This window comes from Struthio camelus, chromosome 10, assembly GCF_040807025.1.
Source record: "Struthio camelus isolate bStrCam1 chromosome 10, bStrCam1.hap1, whole genome shotgun sequence".
NCBI lineage: Eukaryota > Metazoa > Chordata > Aves > Struthioniformes > Struthionidae > Struthio > Struthio camelus.
In genome coordinates this window covers 664,770-684,155 of record NC_090951.1, presented here as the reverse complement: position 1 = coordinate 684,155, position 19,386 = coordinate 664,770, and the positions used below count along the sequence as shown (strand labels likewise).

Genomic DNA, 19,386 nt, shown 5'->3' with positions numbered 1-19,386 from the left:
CCTGGAAACGTGGCAGTGTAGGGGCTGCTTATTCTCTCTTCTTCCCTCATCCCCCAAAGAGCAGCCTTTGAGCTGCCACCAGCAGGGCCTGAACTGCATTGCTGTTGGTTTTGGCTTTGACAGGACCAAGACTCAAATATGTTCAGTCTGAGGAACCTTCTTACTGGAAAAGAGGCAGGACATCAAAGAAGAGTAGCAAAGACAGATAGGTGGATGGGTGGCCTTCACGTAAAAGGAAGAATTTAAAGGTGATAAATGCAGCTAAGAGAATGTGTGTGTGTAAGTAACTTGCAGATATTCAAAGTGGGCAAGAAAGTAAATTGTGTAGGTTTATGCAATGGGCCATGATAAGGGTAATGGGCTAGTATTAAAATAAATGAAAGAAGATACAGGAGAAATGTTAAAAATACCTGTGCTCTTGCAGAGAAAATAGCATTGCCATACCAGAGACAAAAAGGAGGTGTTGATCAGCCCTTGTGTGCTGGTGTCATTTTCAGTGGGTTAAAGGAAAACCTATGAGAAACAACAGTCTTAGCTGCAGTCATGGTGAGGGGAAAAATGCTTTTGCCTGTGGTCAGGAGAAGGACGTGCTGGACCTGGGTCCAGCCCCAAGCGAAAACAAAATCAGGGCTGTTTCTTTCTTATTTTCAGACTACACAAATGGCAAAGGTAGACCTTGTCTAAATTTTGAGATGATCGCTCAGCATCTGTTCATGCTTCTAGTTTTGTTCTGGTTTTGTTTTCACAGAGATCTCTGAGGACTCGGGAAAGAGCCTTTTGTCATCTGAAAGTGCAGAGCACAGTGGAGATCCCAAGCCAGTTCCAGCTGATCATAGCTCGGCCAGGGAGGATTCTGGTTTCCTTTGCTGGAAGAAGGGATGCAACCAGGTGTTCAAAAGCTCAGCAGCCCTGCAGACACATTTCAATGAAGTTCATGCAAAGCGGCCTCAGCTACCGGTGTCTGATCGCCACGTCTATAAATACCGTTGTAACCAGTGCAGCCTGGCGTTCAAAACCATTGAGAAGCTGCAGCTCCATTCTCAGTACCATGTGATCCGAGCAGCTACTATGTGCTGCCTCTGTCAGCGCAGCTTCCGAACCTTCCAGGCTTTGAAGAAGCACCTGGAAACCAGCCATCTGGAGTTGAGTGAAGCTGACATTCAGCAGCTGTATGGTGGTCTTTTGGTCAATGGGGACCTCCTTGCGATGGGCGATCCTTCACTTGCTGAAGACCACACCATAATAGTTGAGGAAGATAAGGAGGAAGAGAGTGACTTGGAAGATAAGCAGAGCCCTACAGGTAGCGATTCTGGGTCGGTGCAAGAGGACTCTGGCTCAGAACCGAAGAGGGCCTTACCCTTCAGGAAAGGCCCTAACTTCACTATGGAGAAATTCCTAGATCCATCTCGCCCTTACAAATGCACAGTCTGCAAGGAGTCTTTCACACAAAAGAACATTCTCCTGGTCCATTACAATTCAGTTTCTCATCTGCATAAATTGAAAAGAGCCCTCCAGGAGTCTGCTACTGGGCAACCTGAGCCTACTAGCAGCCCAGACAACAAACCTTTTAAGTGCAACACCTGCAGTGTGGCCTACAGTCAGAGCTCTACCTTGGAGATCCACATGAGGTCTGTCCTGCACCAAACCAAGGCTCGTGCTGCCAAGCTGGAGGCAGCTGGGGGCAGTGGCAGTAGTAATGGAGCTGGCAATAGCAGCAGCAGCAGTCTCTCCTTGGGTTCATCCACGCCAAGTCCAGTGAGCACTAGCAACAGTAATACTTTTACAACCACCAACACAAGTAATTCGGGCGTGACTCCCATTCCCAGCCTCCTCAACCAGATATCCAGCGACAGTGTGGGAATTCCTCCCTTAGGCAACCCTGTTAGCACTAATATCTCCTCTCCTTCTGAGCCCAAAGAGGTAAACCGGAAGAAGCTGGCAGACATGATTGCATCCAGGCAGCAGCAGCAGCAGCAGCAGCAGCAACAGCAGCAGCAGCAGCAGCAGCAAGCTCAAACCTTGGCACAGGCCCAGGCCCAAGTCCAGGCCCATCTGCAGCAAGAACTGCAGCAACAGGCTGCTCTCCTGCAGTCTCAGCTGTTCAATCCAGCACTTTTGCCGCACTTTCCGATGACCACTGAGACCCTTCTGCAGCTTCAGCAACAGCAACATCTTTTGTTTCCTTTTTACATCCCCAGTGCCGAGTTCCAGCTTAATCCAGAAGTTAGCTTGCCTGTCACCAGCGGTGCGCTGACGCTGACCGGTACAGGGCCAAGTTTACTGGAGGACCTGAAGGCTCAAGTTCAGCTCCCACAGCAGAGCCATCCGCAGCTCTTACAACAGCAGCAAGGTCAGCTGTCCTTGTCACAACCTCACTCTGTCCTTATACAACAGAGCCAGCACCCAGAGAAGAAAAATAAATCTGCAGTGAAGGAGAAAGAAAAAGAAGCCCCAAGGGAAAGGGAAAATACAGAGAGGGGAGACAATAATGCAGTGTCTAAGGAGCCTCTGCCTGATAACTTAAAGGCCAAAGACAAGAAGGACTTTGCACCAGGCAATAACACAGAGCCCTCTTTACTTCCTCCACGTATTGCATCTGATGCGAGAGGGAATGCCACGAAAGCCCTGCTGGAAAACTTTGGCTTTGAGCTCGTCATTCAATATAATGAGAACAAGCAGAAGGTGCAGAAGAAAAATGGGAAGACAGAGCAAGGTGAGAACTTGGAAAAGCTTGAATGCGATACATGCGGCAAGTTCTTTTCAAACATCCTCATTCTGAAGAGTCACCAAGAGCATGTTCACCAACATTACTTTCCCTTTAAGCAGTTAGAGAGATTTGCCAAACAGTACAGAGAACACTATGATAAACTGTACCCGCTAAGGCCTCAGACCCCAGAGCCACCGCCACCACCTCCGCCTCCCCCACCTCCACTCCCTCCAGCACCTCCTCAGCCAGCTTCTACTCCTACCATTCCTACTTCTGCCCCACCTATTACCTCTCCTACGATTGCACCAGCCCAGCCGTCTGTGCCACTCACCCAGCTCTCTATGCCAATGGAGCTCCCCATCTTTTCACCACTTATGATGCAAACCATGCCACTACAAACGTTGCCTGCTCAGCTGCCACCCCAGCTTGGTCCCGTGGACCCTCTGCCTGCCGACCTGGCCCAGTTGTACCAGCATCAGCTCAACCCTAGCCTTCTCCAGCAGCAGCAGAACAAGAGGCCACGCACACGGATCACTGATGACCAGCTCAGAGTCCTTCGTCAGTATTTTGATATTAACAATTCCCCAAGTGAGGAACAAATCAAAGAGATGGCGGACAAGTCTGGATTGCCCCAGAAAGTGATCAAGCACTGGTTCAGAAACACTCTGTTCAAAGAACGCCAGCGCAACAAGGATTCCCCATACAACTTCAGTAATCCTCCCATTACCAGCCTGGAGGAACTGAAGATAGACTCACGGCCTCCTTCTCCAGAGCCTCAAAAGCAGGAGTACTGGGGAAGCAAGCGATCCTCCAGGACACGCTTTACTGACTACCAGCTCAGAGTCCTGCAGGACTTTTTTGATGCCAATGCTTATCCAAAGGATGATGAATTTGAGCAGCTTTCTAACTTGCTGAACCTCCCAACCCGTGTCATAGTGGTGTGGTTCCAGAACGCCCGTCAAAAAGCTCGGAAAAACTACGAGAATCAGGGAGAAGGCAAAGATGGGGAACGGCGGGAGCTTACAAATGACAGATACATTAGAACAAGCAACCTGAACTACCAATGCAAAAAGTGCAGTCTTGTCTTTCAGCGCATTTTTGATCTTATTAAACACCAGAAAAAACTTTGTTACAAAGACGAGGATGAGGATGGACAGGATGACAGCCAGAATGAAGATTCTATGGATGCAATGGAGCTCTTGACTCCGACCAGTTCCTCCTGCAGCACACCAATGCCCTCACAAGCTTACAGCACGCCTACGTCTTCAGCTAACGCAGCCTCTTCAGCTTTTCTGCAGCTCACCGCTGAGGCAGATGATTCCTCCACCTATAGTTCTAAAGTAGAAGCTACAGATGAGAAACCAAAGCAGTCTGAACCTCCAAGTACACAGCAAAACCAAACTCAAGAGAAGCAAGTGCAACCAAAGCAAGAGTCTCAGCAGCAACAGGACCAAGGAGAACAAAAGACAAGCTCAGCACACCAAAAGATTTCACAGTTATCCTCCCCTTCTTCATTGCAGCAGCCGCCTCCCCCTCCACAACCCCCTCAGTGTTCCTTGTCGCAGTCAAGCCCAAGCCCATCTCAGCTCTCACATCTCTCCCTCAAACCCATTCACACATCGACCCCTCAGCAGTTGGCAAACCTACCTCCTCAGCTAATCCCATACCAGTGCGACCAGTGTAAGCTGGCATTTCCTTCCTTTGAGCATTGGCAGGAGCATCAGCAGCTTCACTTTTTGAGTGCGCAAAATCAGTTTATCCACCCCCCATTCCTGGACAGAACGCTGGATATGCCTTTCATGCTTTTTGATCCCAGTAATCCACTACTTGCGAGCCAGCTGCTATCTGGAACATTACCACAGATTCCAGCAAGCTCAGCCACTTCACCATCAACACCAACATCCACAATGAACACACTGAAGAGAAAGCTGGAGGAAAAGGCCAGTGCAAGTCCAGGAGAGAATGACAGTGGGACCGGAGGAGAAGAACCACAAAGGGATAAACGTCTAAGGACAACGATTACCCCAGAGCAGCTGGAAATTCTTTATCAGAAATACTTGCTTGACTCCAACCCAACGCGGAAAATGTTGGATCACATTGCACATGAAGTGGGCTTAAAGAAACGTGTGGTGCAAGTTTGGTTTCAGAACACCCGCGCACGGGAAAGGAAGGGACAGTTCAGAGCTGTAGGGCCCGCTCAAGCCCACAGACGGTGTCCTTTCTGCCGAGCTCTCTTTAAAGCAAAGACGGCTCTTGAAGCTCATATCCGATCCCGTCACTGGCATGAGGCCAAGAGAGCTGGATACAACTTGACTTTGTCTGCTATGCTCTTAGATTGTGATGGAGGACTCCAAATGAAGGGTGACATCTTTGATGGCGCAAGCTTTTCCCACATGCCACCAACTAGCAGTGATGGTCAGGGTGTTCCTCTCTCCCCAGTGAATAAGAGCATGGAACTGTCGCCTCGAACTCTGCTGAGTCCGTCCTCCATTAAGGTAGAAGGGATAGAAGACTTTGAGAGTCCCTCCATGTCCTCAGTCAACCTGAGCTTTGACCAAACAAAGCTGGACAACGATGACTGCTCTTCTGTCAACACTGCAATCACAGACACTACAACAGGAGATGAAGGGAACGCAGACAATGACAGTGCAACAGGGATTGCAACCGAAACCAAATCAGCATCAGGACCCAGCGAAGGTTTGACAAAGGCTGCCATGATAGCAATGTCTGAATATGAGGATCGGCTGTCTTCTGGCCTAGTCAGCCCAGCTCCCAGCTTTTACAGCAAAGAGTACGATAACGAAGGTACTGTGGACTATAGTGAAACATCCAGCCTTGCAGACCCCTGCTCACCCAGCCCTGGTGCAAGTGGTTCAGCCAGCAAGTCTGGAGAGAGTGGGGATCGGCCCGGACAGAAACGCTTTCGCACTCAGATGACTAATCTCCAGCTAAAAGTTCTTAAGTCATGCTTTAATGACTACAGGACACCTACCATGCTGGAGTGTGAGGTCCTGGGCAACGACATTGGACTGCCAAAGAGAGTTGTTCAGGTCTGGTTCCAGAATGCTAGGGCAAAGGAGAAGAAGTCCAAACTCAGCATGGCCAAGCATTTTGGTATAAACCAAACAAGTTATGAGGGACCCAAAACAGAGTGCACTTTGTGTGGCATCAAGTACAGCGCTCGACTGTCTGTACGTGACCATATCTTCTCTCAACAGCATATCTCCAAAGTTAAAGAAACCATTGGAAGCCAGTTGGATAAGGAAAAGGAGTATTTTGACCCAGCTACTGTACGTCAGTTGATGGCTCAGCAGGAGTTGGACCGGATCAAAAAAGCCAATGAGGTTCTTGGTCTGGCAGCTCAACAGCAGGGCATGTTTGATAATACCCCTCTGCAAGCTCTTAATCTTCCTGCTGCATACCCAGCACTACAGGGCATCCCGCCAGTCTTGCTCCCAGGCCTCAACAGCCCATCCTTACCAGGCTTTACTCCATCCAACACAGGTGGGTATGGATATTCTCACACTGCTCAAAGTCACAACTTAACTTCGTGCACCTTTAGGACAAGTGGACGTTCCCTTGAGAACGTCTGACGATAGGCTACCCGGCCCTTTAGTTGAGCACGTTTACTTGGCGAGGTATGAGCAATAGATATTTTAAAGTTATATTGAAGGTATAAGCAATAGGTATTCTTTAATTCCTGAATTCAGGTTTTTCTAGCAAAGTCTGAAGCAGAGCAAGATCGAGACATGCTTCGTATTTCTGTTTCCTTAGCGCAGACTAAAAAAATCTGAAGCACCTTCAAGGAAATGGTAAACAGAGGATTTATCAAACAGAACATGAAAAGGACAAATGTGCTGAATGCATTGTTCATTGTATCTTTCCTTTTGATATTAAATTCAGTTTTATGTAATGCCATCCCGAATTCTGAACTGTTTCTAGGGAAAAGTGTGATGTATCTCATAGCAGCGGTGACAGAAACCTGGAAGATCTTTATGTAATGTCCTTATAGTAGCCTCCAAGACAAGCCCTGTGTCTGGCCATGCAGCTGTGGGTTGTTTTCTTCAGCAGTGGCTGGCATTCAGATCTGAAAATACCTTCTCAGCCAACAACAACATAGTCACGGGACAAATACTCTTTGTATTTTAATATGATTTTTCTAACAGTACTTCAGAAAAATGACATTTGGTGTAGTCCTTTGGGTAGCCTAATCCCAGAGATTAGACACTGTTTTGTTTTGGGTTTTTTTCCTCCTTTCCCGTGTACCTGGTAGAGGGTGGAAGGGATATGACGCATAGCAAACACTGACGGTGCAGGGTACTGCTCAGTAGTCTAGCAGTGACCTAGAAAACTTGATCCAAGGGCCTTACCTCTGGCGCATCTGTGGTATCCCAGAGTATCTATCTGAATTGCAACTTGTGAAAAAGTAATTCATGTTCTCTAGGAGGCTTACTTTTGCTTGGCAGACTTGTGTGTTTATTTCTGATGATCCTGATGGCTATGACGGTTGACTTTCACCAGGGCCTCTCCACGTTTACAGAGATATCCCTACAACTGATTCCAGTATCTTGTCTAAGCGACAGACTGAATCGGTCTCAGGTTGGAAAGCCTGTTATGCCATAGCGCCTGGGAGCATTACGCCATATCCCAGTATACAGGGATACAGGTCTAATGCTATTAGACAGTGTCCTGAAATGATGACTTTCTCTCATTGTACTGAACTAATTAGCTAACGAAGAGTTATAATTTGTAGTGTGAAGTCTAGATAGGATCTGAGAAGTCTGGATAGGCTTCTTTGTCAGAAATCAGTGATATCAGTCTCCATTCAAACTTTCTGATGCTTTTAGTCAGCAGGCTGCCTCTTAAGTTCCTTTTCTGACAGATTGAAAAACGCACTGCAAATGCTGCCAGGTAACGTGTTTGTGTCATGTTAATAAAGCAACCTTTTTATTTGTCATCCAGGAGGTAAGTCTTAGAATAAGTAAATCAAAACCTTAGACAGCATTCTGCTTCAAAAGGAGACCAGCTGGCACAAGCAGTTGTGTGGGACCTGAGCAGCTCATCTGATGTTTGCAGAGTGGGTTGGCTGCAGAGTTGTTCCCCGTAATCCCAGTACTAGAGCCTGAAGTTAGCATGTTGCTGCATTGACATTGTGGTATGGCATCCGAGAGAGAGAGCACCAGAGACCCATGTCTCAAAACAAGCATCATTTTCTGACTGTGGAGGGAAAGTGGCTCTCTTCACCTTTTTCTCCATCTCTGCTCGTCTCTGGAATGTCTGCCGTTGACAAGACGAGAAAGAGTTAAGTCTCAGTGTATTTGGTGGGTTTCAGCCTGTCCAAAGGTGATTCTCTCTCTTGGAGTAAGACCCTTTGTTCCTCCGAAGCAGCAGAGGGGAATGCCTTGTAGCATGGTTGCTGATGCTCGTGTGAGAGCGTCCTATTGGAGAGCATAAGAGATCGGAGCAGATTTTTTTTTTTGAATCTGGCAAAGCTGGGCCGCTGCGAGCCTTTTTTGCATAGTTACAGAACTCTTTTTTTCCTCAAAGAAGGTAAAGTGGTTCTTGACTATAGTTGTGGGGATAGTTCATTGCAATTAAACCATTTTTCAAAACAGTTCTTAGGAGATATTCCTCTATTCAGGGATGCTGCCCGTTCCTGCTCCTTGAATCTGGTCTTAGCTATGTGCTGAAGGGAACCTTTGTGTGCCAGGACCTTTTTGTGCTATTCTCATTCTTAGAAGGTCTCATTTCAGTGGCCAGAACTAGGCCAAGAGGATCTCTTTGGCAAGTGATAGTCAGCCTATCACTGGTTTCCTCTGTGCTTTTTCCTTAGTACCTGAAATTTGTAACAAGATCTGAATTACGTTTTTGCACTTGCAATCTGTACAGTTGTTTTTATTTTTCTCCAAAGACCAGTATGTGTCCTGAGGAGATGGGGCTACATGCTATGAATATTAAAAGCAATCAGTGACTACCTAAACAGGACTAAGCTATTTAGAAAGTCAAACAGACTATTTGTGGCCTTTAGATAAAGCTCCAAAGGTCAGGCCCTCTCAGCTCAGAGCCTGTCGAAATAGATAAGGCTGTGCATCCAGGAATGTTATGAATTAGCCGCTGCTCCTGCGCTTGAACCTCTTAGGGACTGACTGTTCAGCTGGGGGATATCAGCTTCAATGGCATCTATCCATAATGTGCCCTTATCTGAAATCTATAAGGCTGCTGTGTGGAGGTTCACTTCATACCTTTACAGATCACTGTTGTCTCAATACAGCATCAAGAGCAGTTGCAGGTTTCCAAAGGGCTTTGCTTCAGTCTTTGCTGAATCCTCTGGGGCGCTTAGTCTCCCTCCTCCTCAAGCCCTCCTGCTGGTTTCCTTTAGCAGGCTGTCCTCTATGGAGCCGTACCGATTTTGTCTCCTCCCCTTTACTCAGGAGGCCAACTCTGCATGCAGGTTTTCACAGTCAGTGGTTGAGTGCGGCGCTATAGAAGAATGAGCTGTTTATATGGGACTGTATTGCAGGCAGGCTTTGGAGACCCCTGCGCCCCCTTGGCTGCCAACTGCTACTCAGAACATGATGCTGCAAGAAAGTTGTTCCTGTGCTGTGTTTTGGGAAGCAGGAATTCCTAGCCGGCTAAGTAGCTTTACAGAACAGTGTAAGCTGTGGGCTCATGTGATGTGATTGTGCAGGCAGCAGCCTGCGGCTTGGTATCCAGAAGCCAGAGGAACAGGTCATGCATGTCTTGCATGGAATTTGAATCTTATGCTCCCTCCTTCAACTGCCCAGTTTAGCACTTCCCTGCCCCAGATCCTGCTGTCCGTGTCTGGCCGAGGATGAGTGTAGTGGGCGCTGTCTGCTAGCATCAGGAACGAGATGGTTATGGATGCCTACATTTCTCAGGATCGATGTTGATGGTATAACACCTCACCAAGATACATTGGGCAGTTGCAGCTCAGATGAAACTGGCTCCAGTTCCTAGCTCTATTCAGATCCCTTTTTTACTGTCTTCACAGGGTAAAGGAGCCCCATGGCAGCTGGATTTCCCTGCCAGCAGTCACCACCAGCCCTGTGCAGAGCAGTTTCCCTGCTGGTGTATTTCCTCTTGGAAGACACCTTAAGCAGCCACCTTGCCCTGAACCATCCACAAAAGGGGCACCGTCTCTGCCCCCCGCCCCCCCCAGCTCTGTCACATCAGAGGTACAGCCTCAAATAAAAGTTACGGTGCACCAATTGCTATGTCCAGCTCTGTGACTCTTCATACTCAGTTCACCTTTGAACAGTTGTCATTGCGGCTGAACGGACTGGAACTTAGTTAATGAAAGGTTAGTTTTTGTCAAGTGGTTTTGCGGTAGGGGGTGGATCCTGCAGCAAATTCCATGGCTGTGGAATCACTGAGCATACAGGGCTGTGCCTATGAGAAAATTAGAGCTTTGTTTTATTTTTATTTTCCCCTAATGGCATCAAGAGACTTGCTGAACAAAGTGTTCCTTTTTAGGAGCGCGTGTGCCAACTGCAGTGGACATGACTAATGCTTCAAACTCTTTCAGCCACGCTCCTCTTGCCCCAGTTGCTATCAGCTATGAGAGTAGAAATCGATACCCAGGAGACTGTGTTGTTACTGGCTATTCCTGCTGTTGGGAAGATTAGCAGACTTGCATTCCACTGTTAATCCATCTCCTTTGTGAGAATATATTACAATGCTTTTAATTCCGCCCAAAATATTATGTTCTTGCCTAGGGAAAATCTGAATACCACAAAAACTTTGAAATCGCACAGAAGCTGTGTGCCCAAAGCTTCTCATATTGGAGGAGAGAGGCTGTCTCTGAGGTTGTGGATCTATGAGCAGCTGCCCAATAAGGACAAAATAACGTCAACTTAGCTTGTTCACTCCTCTTTAGTTGCCATGACTAGGGCTTTTTAATCTGTGGAGATTTTAACAAGATTTAGCAGCATCTAATGTCATCTGCCCTTGGCACAGCGCTTTCCTCCTTTTAGAGCCTTTCAGCCAAAGGAACGACCATTTAATGCAGATGCAGGAACAGGACCTGTCCATGACATCAGTTGTTAATCATTTGGGAATTCTGAAGGAGTCAGTGAAAGAACAACTATGAATTTCCAGATTTTCTGAGGAAATAGAAGCACTGTTCTTTGCTTCTTAGTAAATGATCTAGTTCTGATACCCTCTGCTGTCTTTCACGTTGTCTGCTAGACCAACTGATGCAGCTAGGGGAAGTCTTTAAGGGAAAGAAAATACAGGCTTATGGTTTTGTTTTGAGGCCACCTTTACATTAAGACTTATTTTCCTACTGCTGTCAACGTGTGCAGCTGTACTTGCAGTAGTAACAGTGCAACCTCATCTGTATCAGCGTTTTGTGGGTGATAACAAAAAGTACAATTGCTCCTGTGGGAAGTTGAAAGGAAAAGTGTGGATATGAACACAGGCTTGGTCCAGTCTCCTAAATAGGTCTCTCCTTGGGTGTTCTCCAACTAGGACCTTCCATTGTCTGTTTCGGTCTGGGGAAAAAAGAAATCAGGGAGTTAAGTCAAGGTACAACAATTTCTAATTTGCTTTGATCGTTGCAAACTGGATTTGCACATCCAGTGCTCACCCACAGTTATGAATGAGCTACATCCCAGAAAGGGAAAAAGAAGTGTGTTCTGAAAGAAAAGTCCAGTTCAGGGAACTGGAATAATTCCGTTGTGCAGGGGACAATGTCTAAGAAAGTTGGATTAAAGTTACTCAAGAAAGCTAGGTGCATTGTTTGCAGTGAGAATATTCTTCATGGTGCTTGCCTCCCTTCAGTCTGTGAAGTGGGGTAATTTTCTTTCTTTTGGTAAATTGTAAATATCCAACTTTAGTGAATGTAGTGTTTTCTGGTCTGCTATTCCAGTTATGTGACCCTGTGCCTATGCATAACAAAAGGCACATGGCTAGGCTTGCTTGCATCCAACATCAAAAAGGATTGTGAGCACCTAGTAACGCTTAGGGGTGGAGAAGAGTCTTGTCTGGAAAACCAAACGCCTTCCCCGAGAGCCACTTGCATTCCCAGGCTCCAGTCCTCAACTCACCTGCCCCAAATCTCCAACTCTTCTCAGCTCAGACAGTCATGCTGACAGCCCATCTGTTGCAAAGCTTCTTCCCTGCCTTGAGCCACCCCAGGCTCCTCGTCAGCCACCTAAGATCTGCTTTATTCTCTCACCAGAGGTCCTCTGCTGCCTCCAGCCCTGAGATGCTCCCCTCCCTCCTCCTGCTCAAGGACCCTGCTAGCCTGGTGCCTGCCTTCCCATTGCGTCCCTCCTGAGTCTCTCTCGTATCCCTGTTCCATCTGCCTCTTTTGGAAAAATGACATTTTAGACCTGGTATGCCCTGCCGGTAGGGGTGAGGGCAGTTAGCTGTGACACATGGGAGAATAACATGATTACAGGCAGAGGAAAGAGCGTCTATTCGGCCAGAGCCAAAGTGGGGAAAGAAAATTACTTTGTCCTTTGGGATGACCCAGCCACAGCTCAAGAAAGGGGCGGTGGAGAGAAGCGTTAGCCTTGACCAGGATGAATTGCTATGAGAATGCTTTGCCTCTCCCTTCTTGAATAAACTCCCCTTTTTTTTTTTTTTTCTGGTAGTGTTTCTTGGATAGTCTAATCCTCTTTCTTCTTACAGAATATAAGCATGGTCATTAAAGGTGCTTGGCCCAGAGCAGTCAACGTGGCTGCGTGTTTTCTTTACAAATCCCTCTTCGGGGTTAACTGTTTTTCTTCTTCGAATGGACATTTCTAAGTGAGAGCCTGCAGTGAGGAGGAGGTGGCAGTGTTGCAAGAGGCCAGCCCGTAGCAGACGTGGGGAGAGAGTACAGCCGTGGTCCTGTCAGTGCTTTCCAGCCATCGTGCCTGCATGTGGTAGGTGCTGTGCAGCCTCGGGAGGTGGTAAAAGTCCTGCCACCAAAGAGATTCCCCCACTGCTGAGTGAGATTTGGACATTCGTGTCCCTTGCGTGTGTCTGAGTATCAAGCTGTGAATGCTAAAAGCAACAAACAGAAGGGAAGGAGGAGGTTCTAGTGGAATGGGCTGTCTCTCCCTGATAGTGCTTAACGTTCCTACTCTTACAAGCTTAAACTCTTGCCTGTGTACTGCTAAACAACGTACTGGGTTTGTGGGTATGACAGAGGAAGAACATTTGTTTCCTATGGCTTCCTGCATTCGGAGATTTTGCTGCCTTCACAGTTCTCACTGTACCGTGTATTCCTCAGTGGACAGAGATGCCGGGTTTAGACTGGCTGGCTGACGTCAGGCTGTCCTGGAGAGCGAAGAGTTGTGGGTTCTCCCTCGCCCTCCCCTCTACCTGTGCTGCCCGTCATCTGCAGGGCTTTCCCAGCTGGTCTCTCCTCCCCACTCCTGGCATTTTATCTGCTTTTCCAGCCTGTGGCTGGACAAAGCAAACATCTTATCACTTTGTACACTAAACAAATTAGTCACAAGGCAAGTGCTCTTATTCCTTTCTGTTGCTCTGACTGCCCACGCCAGTGTTCCCCTGGCTGCTCTCTCTCTGAACCCTTGGAAGCTCTCCAGCCCAGCCGTTCCCGAGTAATGGATCGTGGCAGACACTCCTCTGTCCTCGCCAAGCAGAGGACAGTCCAAGTATCTGGAGCACTGAGGGGCACTTTGCTCTTTAGCCGTGATAACTCTTCTTAGGAAAACAGATCCTTAGCCAGTATTTTTCAACCATGCAGTGAAAATTTTGCCAATCATTAGAAGGGGAAGCGATGCATCTGCCAGCACGTGGAAGTTGGCAGTTGAGGGAAGATGTGCTCTGCTTGGAGGAAGTGGAAGCTGATGCACTAGGAAAGAAAACGGGCCAAAGACTGCACCTCTTTTCTGCTCCCTCCAACCTGCCCTGCCTTCCCCCTCTCCATTTTCCCCTGCTCCCATTCTTTCTGTTATTTTTCATGTATTCTAAATACTTTCTTAGTCCAGAACTAATTAGCTGTCGTTAGATGGAAAGCTGCAGTACCACGTGGCGTGGTGCCAAGCTTCCCAGGCAGCGGTGGTGTGTCTGGGCCAGCTGGTGAGGCACCCGTCCGAGGACGAGGCAGCTACGTCCCAGAGCAGGGCAGCGTCGCTGCGCCTAGAGAAAATGGGGACGGCGGACGGGCTCTGCAGGCTTCGCCGCTCTAGCATGTGAGCTTGGGTCCGTCATTGCCGTTGTGCAGAGAAGTTGGGGCGCGGGTAGACGAAGGACCGGCCCAGGGCGGTGCAGACCAGGAGCTCGGCCTCCGGTCCGGGCTCGCGCGCCGGCCTGGCTTTCTAGGGCGCTTGGGAGAGCAAGTCGTGCAGCCTCCGCGGGGCTGCCCCGGGACTCCCGGCCGCGGCCAGCCTGCCGGCGCGTTGTGCTTCTCTCTCTGCTCAGCGCCCAGTTACTTTTTACCTCTTTCTCCTCCCTCTTCCAGCTTTAACTTCTCCCAAACCCAACCTGATGGGCCTGCCCAGCACAAGCGTCCCTTCGCCCGGCCTCCCCACCTCTGGATTACCAAATAAGCAGCCCTCGGCCTCGCTGAGCTCGCCCACCCCAGCACAAGCCACGGCGGCCGTGGCCCCGCAGCCGCCGCCAGCGACGGCCCCGCAGCCGCAGCCGCAGCAGCCGCCCCCGCCGCCGCGCAAGGACAAGGAGAGCGAGAAGATAAAAGAGAAGGAGAAGGCACCCAAGGGGAAGGGGGACCCGCTGCCGGGGCCCAAGAAGGAGAAGGCGGAGGTGCCGGCGGTGGCCCTCTCGGCCCCGCTGCCCGCCATGGAGTACGCGGTGGAGCCCGCCCAGCTCCAGGCGCTGCAGGCTGCCCTCAATTCGGACCCGACCACCTTGCTCACGAGCCAGTTCCTTCCCTACTTCGTCCCCGGCTTTTCCCCCTACTACGCGCCCCAGATCCCCGGTGCCCTGCAGAGCGGGTACCTGCAGCCCATGTACGGCATGGAGGGGCTGTTCCCCTACAGCCCCGCGCTGTCGCAGGCCCTGCTGGGCCTGTCGCCCGGCTCCCTGCTGCAGCAGTACCAGCAATACCAGCAGAGTCTGCAGGAGGCATTGCAGCAGCAGCAGCAGCAGCAGCAGCGGCAGGCGCAGCCGCCGCCGCCGCCGCCGAAAGCGCCGCAGCCCAAAGGAAGCCAAACCCCAGTCCCCGCGGGGGCTGCCACCCCAGACAAAGACCCTGCCAAAGAACCCCCCAAGCAAGAAGAGCAGAAAAACGCACCCCGTGAGGTGTCCCCCCTCCTGCCCAAACCCCCAGAAGAGCCCGAAGCAGAAAGCAAAAGCGCGGACTCCCTGTGCGACCCCTTCATCGTTCCAAAGGTGCAGTACAAGCTGGTCTGCCGCAAGTGCCAGGCGGGCTTCAGCGACCAGGAGGCGGCCAGCAACCACCTGAAGTCCCTCTGCTTCTTCGGCCAGTCCGTGGTGAACCTGCAAGAGATGGTGCTTCATGTGCCCACTGGCAGCGGCGGCAAGGGCAGCGGCTCGTACCAGTGCGTGGCGTGCGAGAGCACGGTGTGCGGGGACGAAGCCCTCAGTCAGCATCTCGAGTCAGCCCCGCACAAACACCGAACAATCACAAGAGCAGCAAGAAACGCCAAAGAGCACCCCAGTCTATTACCTCACTCTGCCTGCCTCCCCGATCCTAGCACCGCATCTACCTCGCAGTCTGCCGCTCACTCAAACGACAGCCCCCCGCCCCCTCTGCCCCCCTCGGCTTCCCCCCACGCCTCCAGAAAGTCCTGGCCCCCGGCGGCCCCCCGCGCCCCGCTCGGGAAGCCGCCGCCGCCGCCTTTCCCTCCTCTCTCCTCATCTTCAACGGTTACCTCAAGTTCATGCAGCACCTCAGGGGTTCAGCCCTCGATGCCAACAGACGACTATTCGGAGGAGTCTGACACGGATGTTAGCCAAAAGTCAGATGGACCGGCTAGCCCGGTGGAGGGGCCCAAGGACCCCGGCTGCCCTAAGGACAGTGGTCTAACTAGCGTAGGAATGGACACCTTCAGATTGTAAGCTTTGAAGATGAACAATAAAAAAAAAATGAATTTAAATAAAAAAAAATTAATAACAAACCAATTTCAAAAATAGACTAACTGCAATTCCAAAGCTTCTAACCAAAAAAAAAGAAAAAGAAAAAAGAAAAAGCGTGGGTTGTTTTCCCATATAACAATGCCGGTGGGTTTTACATTTTTTTTTTCTTTTAATAAAATAAAATTTAAAAAAAAAAAAAACTGTTACATTTGTCCTTTTGAAGGTACTGTTGGTCTGGGAGACAAAAGTCCGTACTGCCTCCTTAATGTCTTTGGAGCTTAAGCCCCTTGTATATTGCCCCTTTTCAATAACGCCCCACGTCGATAGCACAGCAGAGGCCGGCATGCACTGTATGGGAAAGCAGCCCACCTTGTTACAGTTTTAAATTTCTTGCTATCTTAGCATTCAGATACCAATGGCTTGCTAAAAGAAAAAAGAAATGTAATGTCTTTTTATTCTCAGGTCAATCGCTCACACTTTGTTCTGTTTTCAGAATCATTGTTTTATATATATATATATAATTTCCTTTGTTTGTTTTTGGGTTTTTTGTTTTGTTTTTGTTTTTGTTCCAGAAAAGGATTTTTTTTTTTTTGTTAATTTAAAATGGGCAGAAAGTATTCAAGAGAAAAACAATGTGAACTGCTTTAGCTTTTTGGGGATTTTAAGGGTAGCTTTTCTGCTGAAGCCAATTTCAAGGGGAAAAGTTAAGCACTCCCACTTTTCAGAAAAAAAAAAAAAAACACAAAGAGTGTTGAGGACTCGGAGCTTAAAAAATAAGTTTTAAAACAACTGACTTTCTGTATTTATGATAGATATGACCATTTTTGGTGTTGAGTAGATTGTTGCATTGGAAATGAACTGAAGCAGTATGGTAGATTTAAAAGAAAAAAACCCTTTTGTGTACATTTAGCTTTTGTATGGTCCAGCTGACGGCTTCTCATTTGATGTTGTCTTGTTCATTCCTAGCCAGATAGATTGCAATCCATTGACTCGCCTAAGCTTTTCTCCCCTTTGTACCTTTATTCCCCATTTTCCCCATCCTGTAATCTTCCACTTATGGTTGCTACCTTCATTTCTTAGAGGGTGGTTGCATAATTATTTTATAAAAACTAAAGAAAGAAGTTCAAAGGGTTTTGGGGGGTCAGTAGGATCCCTTGCAGAATATTTTTTGTTGGGGGTTTGAAACTTTTTAAGGCGTATACATACGATTTACCTATGTCTGTTACCCTTGTGCACTTATCTCTTTCTTATTTTCCGTTTTTCCTTTTTTTCCTCTTCTTTTCCTCATTTTGTAAATGCTTCAAAGACTCTGTTCCTAAACTATAAGCATTTGTTTCTGTTTGTGTAATTAGGCTGCACTCTGTTCCTTCTTTTAAAAAAAAAAAGTTTTTGTTACCTTTTTTTTCTCTAAAGAAAAATTCATGCTTTAAATAAAATCCAAAGACATACCCTTTCACCACTGGTGCAGAATGAGCAAAAAGGATTCTTTTTACTTGAGAATTTGTTTCTGATTTAAACAAAAACAAGTCTAAGTTTAAATAAAGAAAAGAATAAAAAAAGTACCCAGGTTGTTATCTGTGCTTCTTCTGCAAGCAGAGAGACAACTCTTAATGAAAAGTCCACATACCAAAAGACAAGTTTCTGTTTCCAAGTTTTGCCCTTGCGTTAGGCAGTCTGAGTGGTGAGTGACCCAGAGGTGCAGCCCGGAAAGAGTCCGATAGCAATGTACAGAAAGCCAAGAAGAAACTGTATGTGAGGCACTTGTGTTTATGTTACTCTCTGTATTCCTGTTTGTGGAAGACACACACACATATACACCCACACCCACGCACACCCACACCCCCACGCCCACACCCACCTTTTAGGTCTGGACTTTGAAAGGAAAACTTTGTGCTGCTAAAACGTAGATTTTGGAGACAAGTAGATGCTTGCTGTTTCACTTCCGTAGCCAAATGTCAACAGAAACAATCTCCTCCCTCCCCGTCCCCCTCCTCTGCCCCCAGAAGTGTGAAGTTCTTCTTCCCCATCATCCTCATCCTCCTCATGTTTCGAAAGGGAACGTCGAAGACTGTGAATGCAGGTTCATTGTTCACCTTTGGCTTCTTTTCCCAGTGCTGAAGCCGCTCGTCGACTCTGCAAGAGACTGGAGCATTCCGAGATGCGAAAAACGGATTTCATTTTTTAGCGGGACTCTCTTATTTTTATGAATTTTTGTTTTTAGTTTAATGAAAGACTAGATCCTGAACTGTTGTACATATTTCTAACTAGGCTAATGCACAGTGCAAATTCCTTTTTTAATTGTTTTTTAAGTAGACAATACTAAAGAGAGTATCATCTAATATTCCTACCAGTATCCAGTTGTAGCATAAGGTGTCAAAAACAAAAACAAGTACACAAAACGTTTGCTGTTTTAACAAACTGTTTCTTTTGACAGAAATTCTTGTATTTCTCCCCGTGTTTGAGATGAACATTTTTTAAATTCTAAAGTTGTACAGTTTTTGTTTTCCATTATTTTATCTTGTTTGTAATTCTATGAAATATATATATATATATTTTTTGCCATTTAACTGTTGTATGTTACTCTGTCTGTATCATATAGAAATTTTTTTGTTTGTTTTGTTTTTGATTCTCTATGTGATACAAGTTAACAATTTAACACTAGCTTTATCTGTCAAATTCTGCAAGGTCTCTTTTTGAAATCCTTTTGCTTTTGGGGTTTTTTTTTGTTGTTTTTTTAATGATATTGCTTGGTCATAGTGCAATTTCTCTCCCCTCCTTCCCCCTCCTCCTTCCCACCCACTAAAAAGTTTTATAAATTCATTTCCTTGTATTTTTTCTGAACGTTTCTAGAGACCGTCAGTGCGGGATGCCTCCCCCTTCGGCCGCGCGCACCGGGTTGGGAGCAGAGAGGCCGGTTCCTCGCCGGAGCCCCCGGGGCCGGTGCCGCTTTCGGGCTCGTCGCTCCTGGCCCCGCGTTGGCCGCGGTGGAGACGCGCGGGGGGCCCGGCTCGGCGCCTGGGGGCCTCCTCCCACCGCCGCTGCCGCTGCGCGGGGAGGCCCTCAGGGCCACGGCACGGCGGGCAGGAGGGGTGCGTGCGGGGACAGCCGAGGCAGGGCCGCCCCACGGGCTGCACTCGGCCCCGGGGACAGCCGCCTCCATGGTCTTGGGGATGGGCAGCTCCATGGGCCTTCGCTTGGCCTTGGGGACGGCAGCTCCCACCAGGCCCCACGCTCAGCCCTGGGGACGGCCACCTCCATGACCTTGGGGATGGCCACCCCCGTGGGCCCGCGCTTGGCCCTGGGGGCAGCCACCTCCATAGCCTTGGAGACGGCCACCTCCATGGGCCTACGCCCAGCCTTGGAGACGGCCACCTCCACGACCTTGGGGACAGCCACCTCCATGGGCCTACGCTCAGCCCTGGGGACGGCAGCTCCCACCAAGCCGCGCGCTGGGCCCGGGGCTGGTGGCCGCCCCCGTGGCCCCACGAGCGCGGCCGCCCCGAGCGTCCTCCGCGCGCCTGTCGCCGCCGCCCTGCCCTCGCCCGGCGCTGGGTGCGGTGGCTCCTGGAGGCCATTCCCAGCTCCATCCCCTGCCACCGCGGCCCCTCGTGCTCCCCCCCTGCTGGCGGCACCAGGAGAAG

At 48.8% G+C, this 19,386-nt stretch overlaps 1 protein-coding gene across 8 annotated transcripts in view; it reads left to right on the top strand.

The window, feature by feature from the left end:
* Window positions 1–18,565, top strand: part of ZFHX3 (zinc finger homeobox 3) — a 752,695-nt gene extending 734,130 nt beyond the window's left edge. For all 8 annotated transcript variants that reach the window (XM_068955804.1, XM_068955803.1, XM_068955806.1 and 5 more), the window contains 2 exons: window positions 749–6,211; window positions 14,148–18,565. In XM_068955804.1, the coding sequence (XP_068811905.1) occupies window positions 749–6,211; window positions 14,148–15,727 (7,043 nt within the window). In that variant the 3' untranslated portion in view covers window positions 15,728–18,565. The remainder of the gene's footprint in view (window positions 1–748; window positions 6,212–14,147) is intronic.
* Window positions 18,566–19,386: the final 821 nt, after the last annotated feature.